We start from the raw sequence: 19,586 nt of genomic DNA on the forward strand, positions 1-19,586 counted from the left end.
AAGTTCAGATAACTCCTGTACTCAACCAGTTATTTTGTTCTCTGTAAAATCTTGTCAGTAAAGGTGGGAAGCATCTTTGCATAAGTAACCTGGAAGCATGATCATTTTAAACAGAAACACAGGTACACAGTCGCTACTGTTTTGTCATTAATGATAGATATAGGGATATCATCTCCCCCAGCTTGGCACCAAGGGCTGAGAGAAGCCCTCCCCAGGAGTGATTGTTGAGGTTATACAAACTTTTAGCTCACAGCATGCAACTCTTTTGCCCAAATATGGTTGCTACATATAATACTTGGGTGATCACACATCCCACATCCAAGGACTGGATGTTATGTTAAAAAGCAACAGGATTCCAGAAAATCAAATATGATATCCACAGAGAGGTGTTTAAGACTCTGGGGAAAGTCAACTCAGATATTTAAGAATGTCCAAGAAGGCTTAAAACTGCATGAAAAAGTAAATTATGAAGCAAACAGGATACAAACAGCAGGGCAGAAAATTTAAAACATATGAGGAATAAATCTGGGTTGTCAAGAGCTAAAATTATGAAGAGAAAATAAAAAGAGCTTAGAAAAGACAACCCCCCCCATGAAATAAGAAGCAAACATACACACATACACATGGATAGATATAGATATATAATTTAACACCAGCTGCTGCTGCTGCGAAGTCGCTTCAGTTCTGTCCGACTCTGTGCAACCCCCTAGACGGCAGTCCACCAGGCTCCACCATCCCTGGGATTCTCCAGGCAAGAACACTGGAGTGGGTTGCCATTTCCTTCTCCAGTATACAATAAATAAGTAACAAAGTATGAATAAAAATGATTTTCAAAAACAAGCATAACTTTAAATCATTTTAAAAGCCTAAAATCTGACTTAAGAAATCTAAAACATAATTGTCACATAAATGTGACATAAAAATATTTTTAAAAAAATGAAAGTAACTAAGGTTAAGAATTGACAGGAACGAAAGAAAAGGTAAATATTTTTCAACTGTAATTCTACTGAAAAACTAGTGACTATTAATTATCTAAAAAGTTCCCTGCTGGAGACCACTCTTGAGTGTCCCCTGTCGGCCCATCTGAGTTTCTCAAGTTCACTCCATAAACCAGTGAGAAGCAAAAAAAAAAGCAAAGGAACAGTCAGCTAACATTCGTGGAATTTGTGTTATTTTTTGATTCACACCCACCCCCCCCCCCGCCACCGCCCCACACTCCCCATCCTGGGCAAACACATTATACTTCCCTCTCCATCACCATCTCACCTACAGCTATCTTTTGTATGTCAGGCTTTTTATTATTTCCCCAATTATGTTCTTAAAATCTACAGGTAAATGAGGCTGATATGACAAGTAAAACACTAAGTGTCTTTCTTAACACTTCAACTAGGCATCCACTAACAACCACAAAAGACTCCTTTCTGTTCTCCATTCAATTCAACAAACATTTATTCAGGCCCTATTATAAAATGTTTTCAGGAAGGAGGCTTTCACTGGCTTCAAATCCTTGGCCCAGTCAGTCAGATGAGAGGAATACCAACTCCTCAGAAAAGATTCAGATCCCAGAGTGTTGTGTGTGTGTGTGCTTGTCTCCTCAAATAACAGTCCAACTTTCTTCTGAAGTACATCCTATATTCCAAAACACTTCTAATTCAGTTAAAAAAACAATTATTTGAATAATAATTATGGAACAAAGGAAGAAATGAGGATTTCCTAGAAAGCAAATAGCCCAGATATAACTATAGGCTTAATTTGCATAAAGCCTGACCACACAGGGTTCTGCTTCTAGAAACTTTACCATAATGGGATAAATCATTAGTTTAAATCATTCAGTGTCACACACTGTTCTAGATTTCTGGGATATAACAGAAGAAAAACAGGCAAAGATGGTTGCCTGTTACACTCTCATGTGATTTTCTTAATCTTATTCAATTTACTAAATAAAGATTTCCCTGAGCCTTTGTGTGTAAATCGAAGTTTTATCAATCAAAAGATACTTTAAATTATCAAAGACAGGTCTACAGTATTGAATAAACAATGCAAATGTTTCTTTTGCAAAAAGGACTTTTGGAGAAAATGGACATGTCAAAGATGACTTCACATTTACGTCGTTAAGAATCTCGTTTTGTATTTCAGGTATCTAATGAACATTACAGAGAATGGTAATAGCAAGCAAGGGTGAAATTTTAAGAAATTATCCTATGGAATTTTCCTAAATATTTATAGGAATGTATATTTTTCAAACTACTTTTTTAAAGATTAAAATGAATTTAGATATAGAGAAAATAACAGGCCAGTTGTTATAAAAGAAAGCTGGAAAATGGAAAGTGTTGTTTCCTTTTCAATTTTATTATTTGCTCATTGTGAATTTGCTAGATATATTCCATACAGTCTACCCACTGATGGATTTAAGCACTCGCTATTAAATGTAACAGTTTATTCTGAAACTTTCTCTTTTAAAACACAGCAAAAGCCCCAAACCATATGTGTTTGTAATTTTCAAACTGAAGAAAGCAAAGAACCACTATAATTCTAAAATAAAAACTATAAATATTAATGTTAGAATTATTAACAGACAATACTAAAATATTAAAGACAATATTAATCTTAGGAATTTTAACAGACAAGTTCAAATATAAATCTTATATATGTAACTGGGGAAAAGTCTGCCATACTATATGCATAAAGACATTAAAAAAATTGATAGAATCTTAAATACCCAAGAACAGTTGACAAGTTAAACATATTGTATTAAATCCATACACAAACTGTATTCAGATATTCAGATATACATATTGGTGCCCTAAAGTGTTTTTTTATTTATAAGGAAAGATACCAAGTTAGAAGAATCATCTTATGAGTCGTGACTAGGTGGTCAGGAAAAGCCCTGAGAGAGGGCCAGTGTTCAATCACACATTTAATATCCCTAAGAAGTTATTTTCTTAAGAGCCTTAAAAATGTTTAAGTATGAAAAAGCAGTTATCCTATCAGGTTCAAAATTCTTTAGTGTAGATAGTAAAGGGTTTCATTTATCTTAGGAGCTGAAGTAATTAAAAATCCAATCAAATGATCGATCTGGGTAGGAACTAGAGAATTTTCAGCACACAGAAGTAATATATAAATTAGATTCAGGGATGTGGGGGACACGATTACCTCCTGAAGTAATGGAATTGAAACAAGATTCCATGGAACTGACCTAAACTTCCAACAAGAATCCACTTTCTGTCCCAGCTAAAAGCACCGGCGTTTGTTTATGCAAACTTAACTAAGAGAAGACAACTGTAGAATTTACATGGAAAGGGAACTCCACAAACTATGTGAAATCACGTAATTATTTCACAGGTAGAAAAAGATCTTTCAAAATGGGGATATTTGTAATTAAATAGGGGAAAGTTTAAGAGAGTCAAAAACATCATATTAATGCTTTTATTAATACTTTTTCTTATATATTATGTAAATATAATTAGGCAATTAATTTTAATTTTGGCTTATGTATATGGCAATGGAATACTTAAGAACTTAAAATTTTACCATATTTGTGTATTTATAAGTTTCATTTATCAAATGCATAAAAATTACTTAAGAAGATATAAAGGTTTATCAAGCAGGTGATTGCAGTATTTAAAGGAAATCAAATACATTAAAATGTTTGAAAGTATCCAAATAATTGGATTTGCAAAGGATATTAATTCTTCAAAGATTCTTATATGTGATTGTCTCCTAGAGTAAAAATTTAAAATATAAGTTGCACTAGAAAGATTAAGACTAACATCTGAATTTGTAACTTTAAAAACTTGAAAACTAAATTCTAAAACCAATGTAAATATCTGAATAGCCTTCACACAAAAATTATCCCCAAGGCCCTGAACATTTTATATTTAAAACTTGACATAGAAAGTACCGTATGAAAAGAGAAAAGAACAATATGTGAGTTATGATGAGCATATTCATTTATAGGATGAGAACTCTCATTTTGTAATTGATCTGACTTTCTCACCTTTTCGGCCGTTAACGTGGTATATTAGTATCCTGTCACTTCTGTAATAAACTACCACAAACTTAGCAACTTTGAAAAACACAAATTTATCCTCTCAGAGTTCTGGAGTCCAAAGTCAATTTCACAGAGTTAAAGTCAATGTGTGGTTCTTCTAGAGGTTCTAGGGGAGAATCATTTTTCCTGTCTTTTTCAGCTTCTAGCTTCAACTGCATGGCTTGGCTCAAGACCTGTTTTTCAAATACCACCCCCACCCCAGTTTCTCCTGTCACATCTCTTCCTATTATTATGCTCGGTCTCCTCCTGTTTTCCCCTCATAACGACCCCAGCATTCCTTGGTTCCCAGCCCGTTTCCTCCTTCAAAGTCAGCAACAGGAATCCAGTCCTTCTTATGCTTGTAATCTTTCCTGCTTCTGAGTCTCATCCTTCTGACCTATCCTAGAAGATTCACCACGTTTAGGGGTTTACATGATGGGACTGGCCACCCATATAAAATTCTTAATATTACTTTAGAGAATCCAGGATACTCTCCTGACCTCAAAATCCTCAGCCAACATCTGTCAAGTCCCTTCTGCCGTATCATTTGCAGGTTCCAGGAATTAAGATGTGGACATCTTTGAGGATCACTATTCAGCCATTATATGTGGCAATTCTATAATTTTCAAAATAAAAGAAAAACATAGGTTTCAAAAAAAAAAAGAAAAACGCAATTCTATAATTTTCAAAATAAAAGAAAAACAGGTTTCAAAAAAAAAAAACAATTATTTAATTGAAGTATAAAATTATAATAGTTCATGCGTGGAAAATTCTAAACAAATGATCATACAAAATCAAATTTCTTTTCAAATGGCTTTAGACCCCATTTACTTGCATTATTTTCAACACTGTAATTTCTGAACCTAAAATTCTTACTATTACTTCAACAGTATAATCATCAATAGAAGTCAAGCATAGAGGACTAGGTATAACTCATATATTTGCTTCTTCCAGGCTCAACCTGTGAATATCTTAAGAAAATATGAGCTATAACCTACACATTATTATCATGGGACAACACAATTTCCAAAAAATTATCTCCCTTATTTGCCTACTTGTTTTTTAAATATAAGACAAGTTTTCTAAGTAATCAAGGATATTGATTTGCAATTTTTCTTTCTGCTAACCACATTATACTTTCTGCAGACCAGAGAATAAAAGATAGTACAACGTGAAACTATGATAATGTTATCCCTCTGCATGTAAGTCAGAGTATTCTGCCTTTGTGATGGTTGCCAAGGGTACAGGAGCTTCAAGGCAGGCCTTTCTGTTTACCTACTTGAATTAATAAGGGTAGCATGAATCACCAAAATAAGTACAATTATTTGCTGTTTGATACAAAAACACATACATAAGTATCATGGCACCTTGATTTACACTGACTGGTTGGAAAAATAGAGTGCAAATTATTTTAGATACTATATTCAAAGTCAGATCTAATTAACTGGTTTATGAAATCAATTCTAAATATTGGCTATATCTTAAAGTTACACAGAAACTTTCGATCAAAGGGGATAGTAACCTAATCAAAGTAAGGTTTTTGTTTGTAGCCCAAGAATCCACTTAAAATAGTTACTCAAAGTGACATAGTTAATATATATAATCTGAAGACTCCATGAAATAGATTTGACATGTAAGTTTTGCTTTTATCTTTAAATATACAAGGACATTTGGCCAAAAGGCAACACAATGTCTGCCCTAAGTAAAGTTTTCTTTCTGTTTTTGTCTGTTGCTTGTTTTTAACTTAAAAGTCCACCGTTTTTATCAGTAAACATATAATTTAAAGGATTTCCAGGACAACAGACACAACTGGGACTATCCCAGGTAAGTGGGCATCCGGTCACTCAATGGGCCCACTCAATGTAACTCCACTCAATTAAATTAGTCCATTCTTATTGTATGTTCACTTTTGCTCCATCTTCTTCCCAGAGAATTGAATAAAAGCTAAGATCATGCAAGATCTAGTCTTTCATTCTTTGCAAATCTATGCAAGCTGGTGGATTTCTTTAAATACTCTAAAAATCTACATCCCAGGTGACAATAGGTGCCACAGTGAGTGAAATGAAGTCACTCAGTTGTGTCCCACTCTTTGCGACCCCATGGACTATAGCCCACCAGGCTCCTCCGTCCATGGGATTCTCCAGGCAAGAGTACTGGAGTGGGTTGCCATTTCCTTCTCCAGAGAACCTTCCAGACCCAGGGAGCGAACCCAGGTCTCCAGCATTGCGGGCAGATGCTTTAACCTCTGAGCCACCACTGCCTGCCAATAGGTGCCACAGTAGCAGATGGAATTACCATGTATCAAAGGGAAGGGCATAGAACCTTCCTGTTAAGAAACTACTCTAAACCTAAGTAATTTTTTCTCAGCACTGATCATTGATAGAGAAGAGCTGCTGCTGCTGCTGCTGCTAAGTTGATTCAGTCGTGTCCAACTCTGTGCGACCCCATAGACGGCAGCCCACCAGGTTCCCTGTCCCTGGGATTCTCCAGGCAAGAACACTGGAGTGGGTTGCCATTTCCTTCTCCAATGCGTGAAAGTGAAAGTGAAGTCGCTCAGTCGTGTGGGACTCCTAGCGACCCCATGGACTGCAGCCCACCAGGCCCCTCCGTCCATGGGATTTTCCAGGCAAGAGTACTGGAGTTGGTTGCCATTGCCTTCTCCGAGAGAAGAGCTAGGCATGAGCAATTCACTTTACTGCTCCTTGAACAGCAACTGATGCTATGTTCTCCTAATTCAAGATGGGTTACCTCAAGATAAGGCTTACAGGCATAGTACTTACACTAGGAAACATCTAGTAAATTCAGATTTCTACTACAACCAGATAGGTCTTTGCCTTCTCGTCACCCAAGAGATCACCAGTGAGAAATGTCAAAAGAGAATTCCCTAGGAACTTGTCCATTACACTAAAGCTGCAAAGTCCAAAATATGTCAAAGACAGGCAATATTTCAGGTACATTTCCAATCCATCAGGGCTGAATATAACTACTTTCCTATATGCTTTCCAACAGTCATTCAGGGCAGGAACCCTTAGTATAAAACTGAGTTATGTCATACTTTAAATCAAATCATGTCCACTTATACAAGCAATTACATTTCTGTAAAGCCTAAAGACAGTACAATTAGTCTACACAGGAAGTGCTGGCCTTAGTCTTGTACACAGACAATGCAAAGGAGCAATTCACAATCCAGACTGGACTAAAGTGGAAAGGAAAACTTCCATGTGGCCTGCAATTGATTATGTATAAGTGCGAGTTTACCTTATGGTAGGCTAATTCATAAGCGACCAAAAATAGACAAATACATTAAATTTATAGAAAAGAGGAATCATACATGCAAACCACAATCCTTAGCATATGCACACAGTCAATCCACATACTTCTCAAATGAAAAGCAACCACTGACAGGCAGTTTTCTTAAGACCCTTAACTATTTTCTCAGAATCTTCTCACAATCAATGTCCTATTTAAGAAGAAATGATTCATTGATTTTCATAGGTAGCTAAGATACTTTACATCCACTAGTCTTGAGCCACACTTGACCAATACATATTCTTACCATAATCGCTTCTTCCAAAACACCTTCATGTCCACATTTCCTAGGAAGGAAGTGCTGTGAACCAACCCAGGAAATTTAATCACACAGGATAATTAACTTCTCTGGATAAACAACAGTGGTGTCTGGAAATTTATAAAGATGGGTGAGGATTGGCTATCCTTACATCTTCTTACCGGAGTACAATGAAAGCAAACACCAAACCAGATTCTGCTACGTAGATATTTATTTAAATAAATAAATATATAAATAACAAGTAGATACACTGCAGTTTATATGACTCCTCAAGGGTAATCCATGTTTCTAAAATATCACTACTTCAGGCAATCACGTATCTCTCAAGGCCCTAATATCCCCAAAGAGAGTCCATATTTCATGTCCCTTATGCGTATCTTGCCACTGATAAGATGGGGGACATGCAGTGGTATCCCCCAAAGTGGTTAGAATCTCAGCTGACCTGACCACTAACTGGGATGTGAACCAAAATAAGGCAAGTCTTCTAGACTAAGAAATAATTTAAACTAACAGAAATAATATCACACTGTCAAAGCTGAAGTGTTTTTAAGTAGGGAGTTTAATGTAAGGGAGTTTAACATTCCCCTCCCTCTCAACTTGGTAATTTCAGACTCTGTATAGACCTATGGCCATTCCAGCTCTCCCTGTTCTTAGGATTACCTACAGTGATGGGAAAAAAGAATTGAGTGGTTTTGCTTTTTACTTAATAGTTACCTGATTGGAGTAGTAAATGATTTAACCTCTCTGACCCTTATTCAGCTCCTTCAACCTTAAAATGGAGAGAAAATGACTATCACAAAGAGCTACTGTGAAAATCAGACACGACAAATGCCAAGAAGCTAAGATACAGACAGGCACACAGAGTCCGTGCCAGGAAGGTGTGGCTCCTGGAGGCTCCCTTTTGTGGGCGTCTGTTACCATGAGCAGAACCCTTCCTGAAACTCTCACAGTCGAGTCCTCACGGAGTTGCTATTTGAACCCCTCATCTGTGACATTCTGAAAACTTCCCAAGAGGACTATCTGCGTGTAAAAAGCCACTTCCAGACCCCTTCCAACCGCTTCCCCGATGGGACCATTCCTGCTGACTGAATCCGTGAGGGGTCAGGGCTGTGCTCTCACCCTCCTTTGCTGCCCTCAGGTGCCTCTAGTCTCAAAACCCCACAGCCCTCACTGTTGGTAACCCACTCGAATCCACTCAGTCCCCCTGGATTCAATGCCATCACCACAGCTTAGCTGCCGCCCTTTTTGTACCCAACCATTCCCTCAATTCCTTCCTGCTTTTAACAATGCTGAAAACCGCAGCAGCTTGTGGCTCATTTTTTCATGATCATATTCGTATTTTTCCTTCATTTCATGACATGTATGCGAAAAAAAAAACGACTGCTGACAATTATGAAGCAAGGAATTCAGACATTTTTGAAACTGTGCCTAAATACAAGCAGTAAATTCAACAAATTCCTCAACAATCAGTGACCTAGAGAGAATAAAAGCCAATGAACCAGTGCAGCAATGAAAAGTACATAACTTTTTTTCCTTTTCCCTAAAATAAGTTGAACAAAATCTGTGTGTGATTGCATATTTAAAAATCTAATCTTCATATTTGCCAACACTGCTTAGCTGCTGTATCAACTGTCTAGCTTTAGTCTAATAAACCCTTTTTGAAACTCTGGAAGAAATCTCTATATAGGAAATTATAAATTTGGACAGGCATAACTGTGTCTCAATATGTAGTATTCTTATACCAATTTTCACCTTTTTAAACATATAAATTGTAAGAAATTCCAAAATGGCCACAGTGGCCATGTAACTAAAGGCCTTATTTATTTAATTACCTGTTTTCTGTGAGACTAGAAAGACAAAGTAAGAAACAGCATAATGTGGGTTTCTCTGCTGCCAAATCACTTCAAGTGGTGCTGTCACTACTGGTTTTTAATGGGAAAAAAATATTTGGTTGACAGTATCAGAGGAATTCCTGGGGGAAATTTCACATATTCTTGTAGATGGAAAAGAACTTTTAATATCTGTGAGCAAGACAACCATTTTCTCTGTATCTAAGTTCTATCAAAAGAAAGAAAAAGTTGATGCACTTTTTCTTTTTATGTTGTTCTAACATATTTCAGCCTCAAGGAAAGACTTAAGAAACTTAAATCTTATTTTCAAAACATCTCTAGAATAATACTGGGGACATTAAAAGATGAGCACTATCTTTAAAAGCATCCTACATTTTTAACCTGTATTTCCACACTTGGGCTTAGATCTTACAGATGAACTGAGGTGACTATCCAAAGTCAAAAACATTAGCTATTTTCAACACACAAAAACAATGCAAACAAATATATTTTTAAAAAGAACCTCTATGTTATGATCAACTCCAATGGGACTGAATTTTACTCATTTCTAATCCAATCTGAGTCCAGCCCTGCTATCTTGATGATTATACTAGTCTTTCACTACAGCTTGAGAACTTATTAGGAAAAGGAGCATGTTAAGGCTGTATATGGTCACCCTGCTTATTTAACTTCTATGCAGAGTACATCATGAGAAACGCTGGGCTGGAAGAAGCACAAGCTGGAATCAAGATTGCCGGGAGAAATATCAATAATCTCAGATACACAGATGAAACTGTGTATCTAAACTAAACTAAAGAAACTAAAGAGCCTCTTGATGAAAGTGAAAGAGGAGAGTGAAAAAGTTGGCTTAAAGCTCAACATTCAGAAAACGAAGATCATGGCATCTGGTCCCATCACTTCATGGCAAAGAGATGAGGAAACAGTGGAAACAGTGGCTGACTTTTTTGGGGGCTCCAAAATCACTGCAGATGGTGATTGTAGCCATGAAATTAAAGACGCTTACTCCTTGGAAGGAAAGTTATGACCAACCTAGACAGCATATAAAATTAAAATATGTCATAAAATATGTCATATTAAAATATGACAGCATATTGTCAACAAAGGTCCATCTAGTCAAGGCTATGGTTTTTCCAGTAGTCATGTATGGATGTGAGAGTTGGACTGTGAAGAAAGCTGAGTGCAGAAGAATTGATGCTTTTGAACTGTGATGTTGGAGAAGATTCTTGAGAGTCCCTTGGACTGCAAGGAGATCCAACCAGTCCATCCTAAAGGAGATCAGTCCTGGGTTTTCACTGGAAGGACTGATGTTGAAGCTGAAACTCCAATACTTTGGCCACCTGATGCAAAGAGCTGACTCATTTGAAAAGACCCTGATGCTGGGAAAGATTGAGGGCAGGAGGAGAAGGGGACGACAGAGAATAAGATGGCTGGATGGCATCACCAACTCAATGGACATGAGTTTGGGTGCACTCGGGGAGTTGGTGATGGACAGGGAGGCCTGACGTGCTGCAGTTCATGGGGTCACAGTCGGACACGACTGAACAACTGAACTAAACTGAGAACTTATTCAATGATTCCTGTGTAATACACATCAATATATAGGTTTCATGTAATTATGCATTCCACTTTTTTTCTTCAAAGGCTGGATGAATAACTACTGATCATTGTTGTCTGAAGGTTTTATAATGGAGCATGAACTTCCATGAGTGTTAAGTAGTAGCTGGTGAAAAGATCTGGAGAAAGACTTGTGACTGGCTTAGCCAAACTTCTACCTTAACTGTTCCCCAGTAAAATCGCCTCTAGCCCCAGTCTAACACTTCTGCACGTGCACAATTATGTTACTATCAGCTATTCGTCAGATGTATAGTTTAGCAAACTAGCTCTAGATGCTAGCAAGACAGCAAAGTGTGATCTCTATAAGCCATTTCCAAGTGTTCCTCCTCACATCAACGATTAATTTGCACATAACTTTTTATTTGTCTTGAGGACCAGATCTGAGAATCATTATACTGTCAAATGGGGTACCATTACCTGTTTTATTTTGCTTTTTGTCAAACGAGATATCATTGGAATTCCACTTGCAATTGAAAAGGAATTAAATCAACTTGTCAAAAATAATAAAAAGCAATATAATGATCTTTATCAACATTTGTGTTTTTCACTTGATAATAATCAAATGGCTCCTTGACAAATTTTGAGAGGTTGAAAATTGAGAGGCAGTATAAAAAAGCAACTACTCATAACATTTGCCCTGTTGTAGAGGACAAAAAAAAAAAATGTTACCTTGGCCTTAGCGCCATATTGCTTTTTAATAGAATTTTAATTTTATATTGAGATAAGAATAAGACAACAGAGTATACATTTCTTTCGTTAATAAAACAGTATGCTAGTCTATAAAGCCTCACAGATCAGATCAGTCGCTCAGTCGTGTCCGACTCTTTGCAACCCCGTGAATCGCAGCACGCCAGGCCTCCCTGTCCATCACCAACTCCCGGAGTTCACTCAGGCTCACGTCCATCGAGTCAGTGATGCCATCCAGCCATCTCATCCTCTGTCGTCCCCTTTTCCTCCTGCCCCCAATCCCTCCCAGCATCAGAGTCTTTTCCAATGAGTCAACTCTTCGCATGAGGTGGCCAAAGTACTGGAGTTTCAGCTTTAGCATCATTCCTTCCACAGAAATCCCAGGGCTGTAATACTATTTATTAGTCACCTATATACCGAGAGTATATTTAATCCTCTACACATATTATCTTTACTCTTCAAAGTAATCTTAGATAAGTGACAACCATACATTTATAGGATTTTGATTTGTCTAGTAAGGTCATTAAAAGGCATCCATGAATAAATAGTGAAGACCTACATACAATCATCTCACAAATAGAGTAAAAGTAATTGGCAAAATAAAGTTTCAAATCTCCCTTAATAGTTACGACAGGAGTTTGGTGATACAGAGCAACACATTCATAAAGTACTAATAGTTTCCAGCTCTGCCTCTAACCTCCTCTCTCACATACACACAGACTATAGCTGGCACAGAAAAGTCTTTCCAATTTATTTTAATCCTGGAGCTAAAGATTTAAAGTAATTCATATATTTGTCAAAACAGCCAATTGTCCAATTCTCCCAGCCCAAAGTTTGGAAGGCTTACTCAAATATTTCCTTGGGAAAAGTGTTCAACAGCATACACTGATATGAAAAGGTTTTTAGTTCTGTGTATTGATAGAAGAAACATAAAGCAGAGTTTCTCTTTTGCATTATAAGATATATAATGAGGCCTCAATTTTGCAGCCTATAATGCAAATTATAAAACAATACTTTAACATATGGTGGCTATACACGGATAATTAGGCTTTCAAAATTATGTTTCAAAACACACTTAGATACTTAGACAATATACTACATATGTATATAGTAGACATGTATTAACAGGCATTACATATATATCAAAATATAATCGTATTGTAAACTAAACTTGAAAATTGTAAATACACCATATTAAAGCATTATATTACTTTAAGAATCATATAATGAACTGACACATTCTATACTTCATCATTAAATTAGAAATAACAGAAATGATGACAACTGTAAATGACAATGATGACAGTATAAATGATGACAATACAGTGATGATAAATGTAAATTCTGAATAAAAATATACAAACCTACAACCCAAACATCTATTTGCTTAAAAGGATTTTGTTGGTCTATGTGTGCTGACCTGGTCAAACAGCTAGACACTCCCAGTTTCTTCAATCTGTGTAGAAGCAGCATAGCTAAAATTAACAATAAAAATTAAAGTGACACTACAAGTGTTAAGAAAACAGTTTATAATTAAGAAAGCAAAACAACTATAAACAGAGCACAGCTGCTCTCAAACTAAGGCACTATCCTTTGTTATACCTTTAATGAGCTCTCTTCCCTAAAATTTCACTTCTTAGTTTCCTTGGTCAGAAAAATGACTATGCAAAGTGAAAATATGCCAGGAGCCTTTGAGATGCTATTACTTCATTTAAGTAAATTCAAAAGGGAAATATGACTTGTCTATCTAGTAAGATAACAGGCAAAATGAATGGATAGTCCTATTAACTGCATTCCACATCCCTAAATTAATACTGCTTGTTTTTAAAAAGTGTGTGTGCGCGCACAGATGCACATATTCAAGGTTCTTTTGATAGTAGAAAGTAACAATGTTTCAAAATGAAGTCAATTACTATAACTATTTTTTTACCCTCCAGAAAATAATAGTCATGAATGTTATCTAACATGATATATATCTTCATATACAACCAGCCTTCAAGGTTACATGCTTACAAAGTAAAGACATAAGCATTAATATAGAGAAAACATTAAACTAATATTTTCCCAAATATACTGTCTCTATATTCATAAAGTGTTACACACCAAGATGTATGTGACACTTTAGATTTTTCACCTAAACTATTTTAAAAAAATCAACTGAATCACTTTGCTGTATACCTGAAACACATTGTAAATGAACTATGCTCCAATATAATATAAAACCTATATTAAATATTAAAAAATATTTTTAAAAATTCTTTAGCTATATAATTCAGTACATACTTAGGGTACATTTATCTTAAAATCAGAATATTTTTGCTCAATTACCATCAAAAAATTTTAAGCATAATCATATATCTGCCACTTAGCAAACTACATGATGAACAAAAAACCATAAATTCTAAGTAATAGCAACAATAACTTAAAATACTATTTCTCAGAGATGGACCTCTCTTATTTAGCTCATTCCACAGTCGTTCATCCCATGGAAAATGTCCCATGAATGTTGCTGATAGAAACTGAACTGTCAGCTAATACTTCCAAAGATTTAAGATAGTCTGATCTCTGTTAGCATTTAGGAAACTCAAAGCTATCACGTGAAAACCTTCTTAACATGTTACAACGCAATGAATGTGGAGGGCTCAGAAAATCTAGAGAAATCTGCTGAGAACTCTGAGAATCTCTGAGAACAGGACTCCATTCTACATAGTAAATTGTAAATGACTTCTAAATCCCAGCACTGTCCTAAAACATTCATTTCTCTCCCTTCTTCCCTTTCTTTTTCTCTCCTGTCATCCTATCTCTGAGTTAGTATCTTGAGAAAGTAATTCAAGAGAATCTGAAATAAGGGACAAAGAAATTCTTCCCATTTCCTTGACTCCACACTGACCCCCTTCTCCATTTCTGCTATCCTGTGATGGATACTCAGCCCTCTTAATCTTGAGGTACAACTGTATCTCAAGATAGATGACAGAAAACAGATAGATGAAAATTTTTCCTATCGAATAAATATCTAATTACAGTATCCTGTATATACATAACTCTCAAATCCACACACATCTCTCAATCTCTCTCTTAGCCACAACATTCCCCCCCGCAAAAAAAAAATAGTGTAAGTGAGGTCTTTATTCGGCTATCCCAAACAAACTCTCAAACTCTTAGAGACAGAACTACTAGAATAAAAAGAAAAGGAAGGGGTTCCCCTTGTAAATCAGTCACCAGGACTGGTGATTTCCCTTTGCCAGTGTTTCTCCAGGTCTCTCTTCCAGAGCTTTGGCTCAGGATTCTATTAGCTCATGAACTCCAGTTTTCCTTCTGCCATAACATTTTTGGCCTTCTAAAACATATTCCACAAAGCAAATCCATCTTTCAGCTGTCCTTGATTTGACGTCTCTGTGTAGAAGATACAGAGACTCCTAGTAATTTGAGTTCATCTTAGTTGAAAAGCCTTTTCATGATTTTACTTTCTCTAAATACTCTAGTCACTATCCTCAGGTCCTCTGTATTCCATAGGTGCTTTCTGCTGCTCTCCAGAACATATATCATCCCCTCCACAAAGCATTCCTCTTGGTAGTTACAGAGAGAAGAATTCACTCTTCATTCAATTTCTAGTCTCAAACCTCTTGAAACATGCATATTTCTCCTCATTCTAAATTCCATCAAGGTGTGGCTATATGCATGTGTGTATGTGTGTGTGTGCGGGTGTGTGCACAGGCACTCCCTTTAAAAACTGTTCAAAGATAGTCTGTCCATATTAATTTGACCCATTGAATATTATCTGTAACTCACTTGCTTTCAGCTAAAATTCTATACAATCACATTAGCTCTTTAAAAACTTTATCTTAGGTTCTTTATGTGCTTATTCAGTATTATCCTTTAATTAACTGGCTTGCACTCCAATGGAAATTGTTGTAGACTGCAACTTCCATTAAGGGAAGGCTTTCAGTGCCCAGGAGCAGGCTCCTGTTAACCTGCAACGGACACTTCACAGTATTGATGCTGCTGCTGCTGCCAAGTCGCTTTCAGTCGTGTCCGACTCTGTGCGACCCCACAGACGGCAGCCCACCAGGCTCCGCAGTCCCTGGGATTCTCCAGGCAAGAGTACTGGAGGGGTTGCCATTGCCTTCTCCAACAGTATTGATGAGGAGAAGGCATACGATAGGACTTAAAACAGAATTAGGCAGTATCTGCCATTTACGTGGAAGATGCAAAAAACTAAGAGTCACGCGTATTATAAAATGTCACTCCTTCCAATAAACAAAAACTCCTGACACTCCCTGTTAACTTAGTCTGGCCTCCAGAACTTTTACAACTTTTAAACTAGTGATTTCTCCCTAGGGATTTTTCCTAATATCTCTGTGCTCAGTGCTACAATTCACAACACACAGGTTTAGCAAATTCTGTTCCAAACAGTTTAAAGAAAGCTTTCATGATTATTCAAGGGACCTTTATAAGGCAAGTACCAGTCAGTCCTTCAGGGTGGAAATTCAGCACCTTTAGAGACCTCTGTCTCCACCCAGAAACCCTTGCTGTTTACACTAAGAAGACTGGCGCCATGGCCCCCTTTCCTTTACACTCTTATCACCCCCTTCCATGCGACTCCCCTGTGGACCGCCACAGAAACAACCTGAAATTCAGAATCGCGCTATAAACAGCGATAGGCGGGCCAGGTCTCCTCCCTGGGCGGCATGGTCCAGGATAATGGCCCTTTTTCCACCCTGCCTTTGGTGGCCGCTGTCCAAAGTTCCACAGCCTCAAACTTAGGGGCACAGCCAGCCTGGGGTGCTCCTGGACAGAACCCCTCCCATTCACATGCCTGTGTCCTGGCTCCAAAGCTCCACTATCAGTGCCCTGGGAATCAAAATCCAGAAGGCTGCAACTTTCAGATTTATCATTGAAAAAATTGAGCCCATGTTCAGAGTTGGGAATAGAAGACCACAAGGAGATGGGGAGCTGTGGTCTGGTCATTTGTTTTCACAGCTGGCGGAGTCAATCATTCTCTCTTAAAAGCTTATTTGACAGGTGAGAAATTCCTCCTCTCTAGATCATTCCAGGAACTCCTCAGCATCAATCTGAGCTGGGAGAGGGGCCTGAAGGGGAAGGGAGTGGTGCTGAAATCGTGCTGAGCATGTCCCCGGGGAAACTCTAGTGCAGGAAGGAGGATTTCGGCGCCAGGAATGTGCTGGTCCAGGGTCCAGAGCGAAGAGAGGGGAGAGCCGGGAAGTCTTTAGTGAGAGGGAGAGGTGCGACCGGAAAATAGAAGATACCTGGAAATGTCCTGAAAGGGATGGAATTGGGGGAGAAGGATGCAGACTGGAGAGAAATCGGGAATACAAAGAGGTTGGGGCAAGGGGAGAACTGGACAACACGAAGTGCAGAGCCTCGGATGCGGGCATCCAACCTCGGCCGGTGTGGGACCCTTCCAGAGCGCCGGCTAGGCTGGCTGCCGGCCGAGCCCCCGGAGCCGGAAAGTTGGCGCGGCGAGGGGCGGCCGGAGGGCAGTGCCCCCAGCGCGGCGGGGAGGCGCCGGGCTGAGTCGCGCGGCGCCTTACCTTCTGGTCGACGATAGAGCAAGCCATCTCGCGGACGTGCGCCAGGCTGTAGTCCCCGGACGAGTCCTGCAGCAGCAGCACCGGCTCGCGGCTCAAGCCGATCTGCAGATGGAAGGAGATGCCCCCGGCCGGGGCCGCGACGGGACTTAGGAACGGCGCGGGCCCCGGCCCGGACCCCGGGACCAGCGCGGCCGCCGCCGCCGCCGCTGCCGCCGCCACGGGCAGCAGCGGGCTGGGCGGCCGCAGGACCGGAGGGGCGCTCATCGCTCGGCCAGGCGCGCCGAGGGCCGCGGGGCCCGGCGGCTGAAAAGTTTTGCTGCCGCCGAGCCGGGAGCTTCTTTCTTCAAGAGTCGAGGCGGAAAATAAAAACTTTCCGGAAAAGTCCCCGCGCGGGGGGAAGGGCGAGGGATGAGGATCGGGAGGGGAGGGGGTGGAGAGAAAATGGCCGAGGCGGGAGGGCTGCGCCGGCGGGAGGGCCGCGCCGCCGGCACCGCGGGCGGCGCCGCCGCGCGGAGGAGCAGCAGCTGCGGCGCGCGCGGAGAGACGGGGCGGCGGGTCTGCGAGGCCGGGGCGCCGGGCGGGGGCGGGGAAGGGGGCGCGAGGGGCGGGGTAGGGGAGCGAGGGGCGGGCACTGCGGAGCCACCACCCGGCGGGCGCCGGAGCCGCAAGAGCCGCGGCCGCACTGGCCACAGTGTGCCCGGTGGCCGCCCCCTGCGCCCGAGGTTCCCTGGGCCTGAGCCTCCCCTGGCTCGGGCAGGACTGAGCGGCAGGGAATGAGGCCGCCTCCGCGAGCATGGTTCGACCCTTCCCTCCCTCCCTCCGGGACCCCGCTCTCTTCGCTGTCCCGGCTGCCCGACTGCGGACGGACGGGACGGGGCGCCCTTCCTACGGCCCGCTGCCCGGTACTAGGAGCTTCACGGTCCCCACAGTCCTCGCCACATCCTCCAAATGTCCGAGGACGACGCACTTCTACCCGTGAGGTGGCCTGTGCTAAACTCAAGAATGCCAAGCCCTGCGGTTCTCCGTGGGTCTTACCTTCGGAGGGAGGATGAAAATAGAGGGTCTTCGGAAACCCACTTACATCCCGGGTCCTTCCAGGAACCCTTGGGTTCGTTGCCAAAGAGGGTGGGAAGCCAATCCACGGAAATATATTTAACCTGTCTTTACTTTTTTTGACACTGACACACCCTGATACCAAAGCCCACACATTCCACCGCAGCTCCCAAGGCACCAGACATAAGTTGCTAAACTCAGACTAAGTTCTCTTTTGAAAGAGAAGGCATTCATTGTCTACATTTTAAAAAAAGAGGAAGGTCTGATGCAGTCTCTGTCCCTTACCCTTATTCTTTGTGTCTGAAGCTTCTACCCTGCAAAGTCCTCAGAATCCGTTCCTTCATTGGAAAGTCAGCTTTATATATACCAGTGATGCTCCCAGCGGCACTACCAGCTAGGTTGGGCACCATCGGCTTTAGTTTTGATAGTTGTTCCCTGCTGTTGCCCTTCTTGTAGTTTTGGCGGGGTTGGGGAGGTGGGAAGGGTGCTTGGAGAGGAATTCTACTCTCCTCCTCCCACCAGGGTATGCTTCGAACACTGCACAGGGTGGGTGACGGTGCAGATGCACAGGGCCTCAGCTTTGAAAGGCCCTGCCACAGTGATGTGCTGACTGTCACCATCTTGGAATACTTAATGGTTTTTTGTTTGTTTGTTTGTTTTTTCATTTTGCAGTGTGTTAGTTGCTCAGTCGTGTCCGAATCTTTGCAACCCCATGGACTTAGCCTGCCAGTCTCCTCTATCCTTGGAATTCTCTAGGCAGGAATACTGGAGTGGGTAGTCATTTCCTTCTCCAGGGCATCTTCCCCACTCAGAGATCAAACCCATGTCTCCTGCATTGCAGGCAGATTCTTTACCACTGCGCCACCAGGGAAGCCTGGGAGACAGACAAATTATGTAGCCCACTTTTCCACTTCCCTAGTCCTTCCCCTTATATGGCACAAGCACCCACGCAAGTGCAAACACACACAGGCAAACTAATAATGTATGTTTTATTTTGTACTGTTACATTGTTTATGTCTTGACCTCTGTTTCTGACCCAAGACATGACATTTCAAGGTGATTTTCTCTTCAATCCTCTTCCCCAGGGTCAGTAATGGAGACCTGAATGTCCTCAAAGGCATTGTCACTCACTGCTCTAGAAGAGACCTGAATTTTTCTGTCTCTGGATTTGATGGTGTGAGAAGGTCTACATACGTGTTGGCAGTTTCCGTTTTCTTACTTAAAAAGTGGTT

The 19,586-nt window shown here is 40.3% G+C and overlaps 1 protein-coding gene across 2 annotated transcripts in view; it reads right to left on the bottom strand.

Moving 5' to 3' along the window:
- PRKD1 (protein kinase D1) overlaps positions 1-17,805 on the bottom strand; it is a 351,107-nt gene extending 333,302 nt beyond the window's left edge. The window contains exon 1 of one of the 2 annotated variants that reach the window (XM_061394915.1): positions 17,302-17,805. In XM_061394915.1, the coding sequence (XP_061250899.1) occupies positions 17,302-17,565 (264 nt within the window). In that variant the 5' untranslated portion in view covers positions 17,566-17,805. The remainder of the gene's footprint in view (positions 1-17,301) is intronic. The other variant, XM_061394916.1, reaches the window with a different exon arrangement.
- Between the last annotated feature and the right edge of the window lie 1,781 nt (positions 17,806-19,586).

Source organism: Bos javanicus, chromosome 21, assembly GCF_032452875.1.
Source record: "Bos javanicus breed banteng chromosome 21, ARS-OSU_banteng_1.0, whole genome shotgun sequence".
Taxonomy (NCBI): domain Eukaryota; kingdom Metazoa; phylum Chordata; class Mammalia; order Artiodactyla; family Bovidae; genus Bos; species Bos javanicus.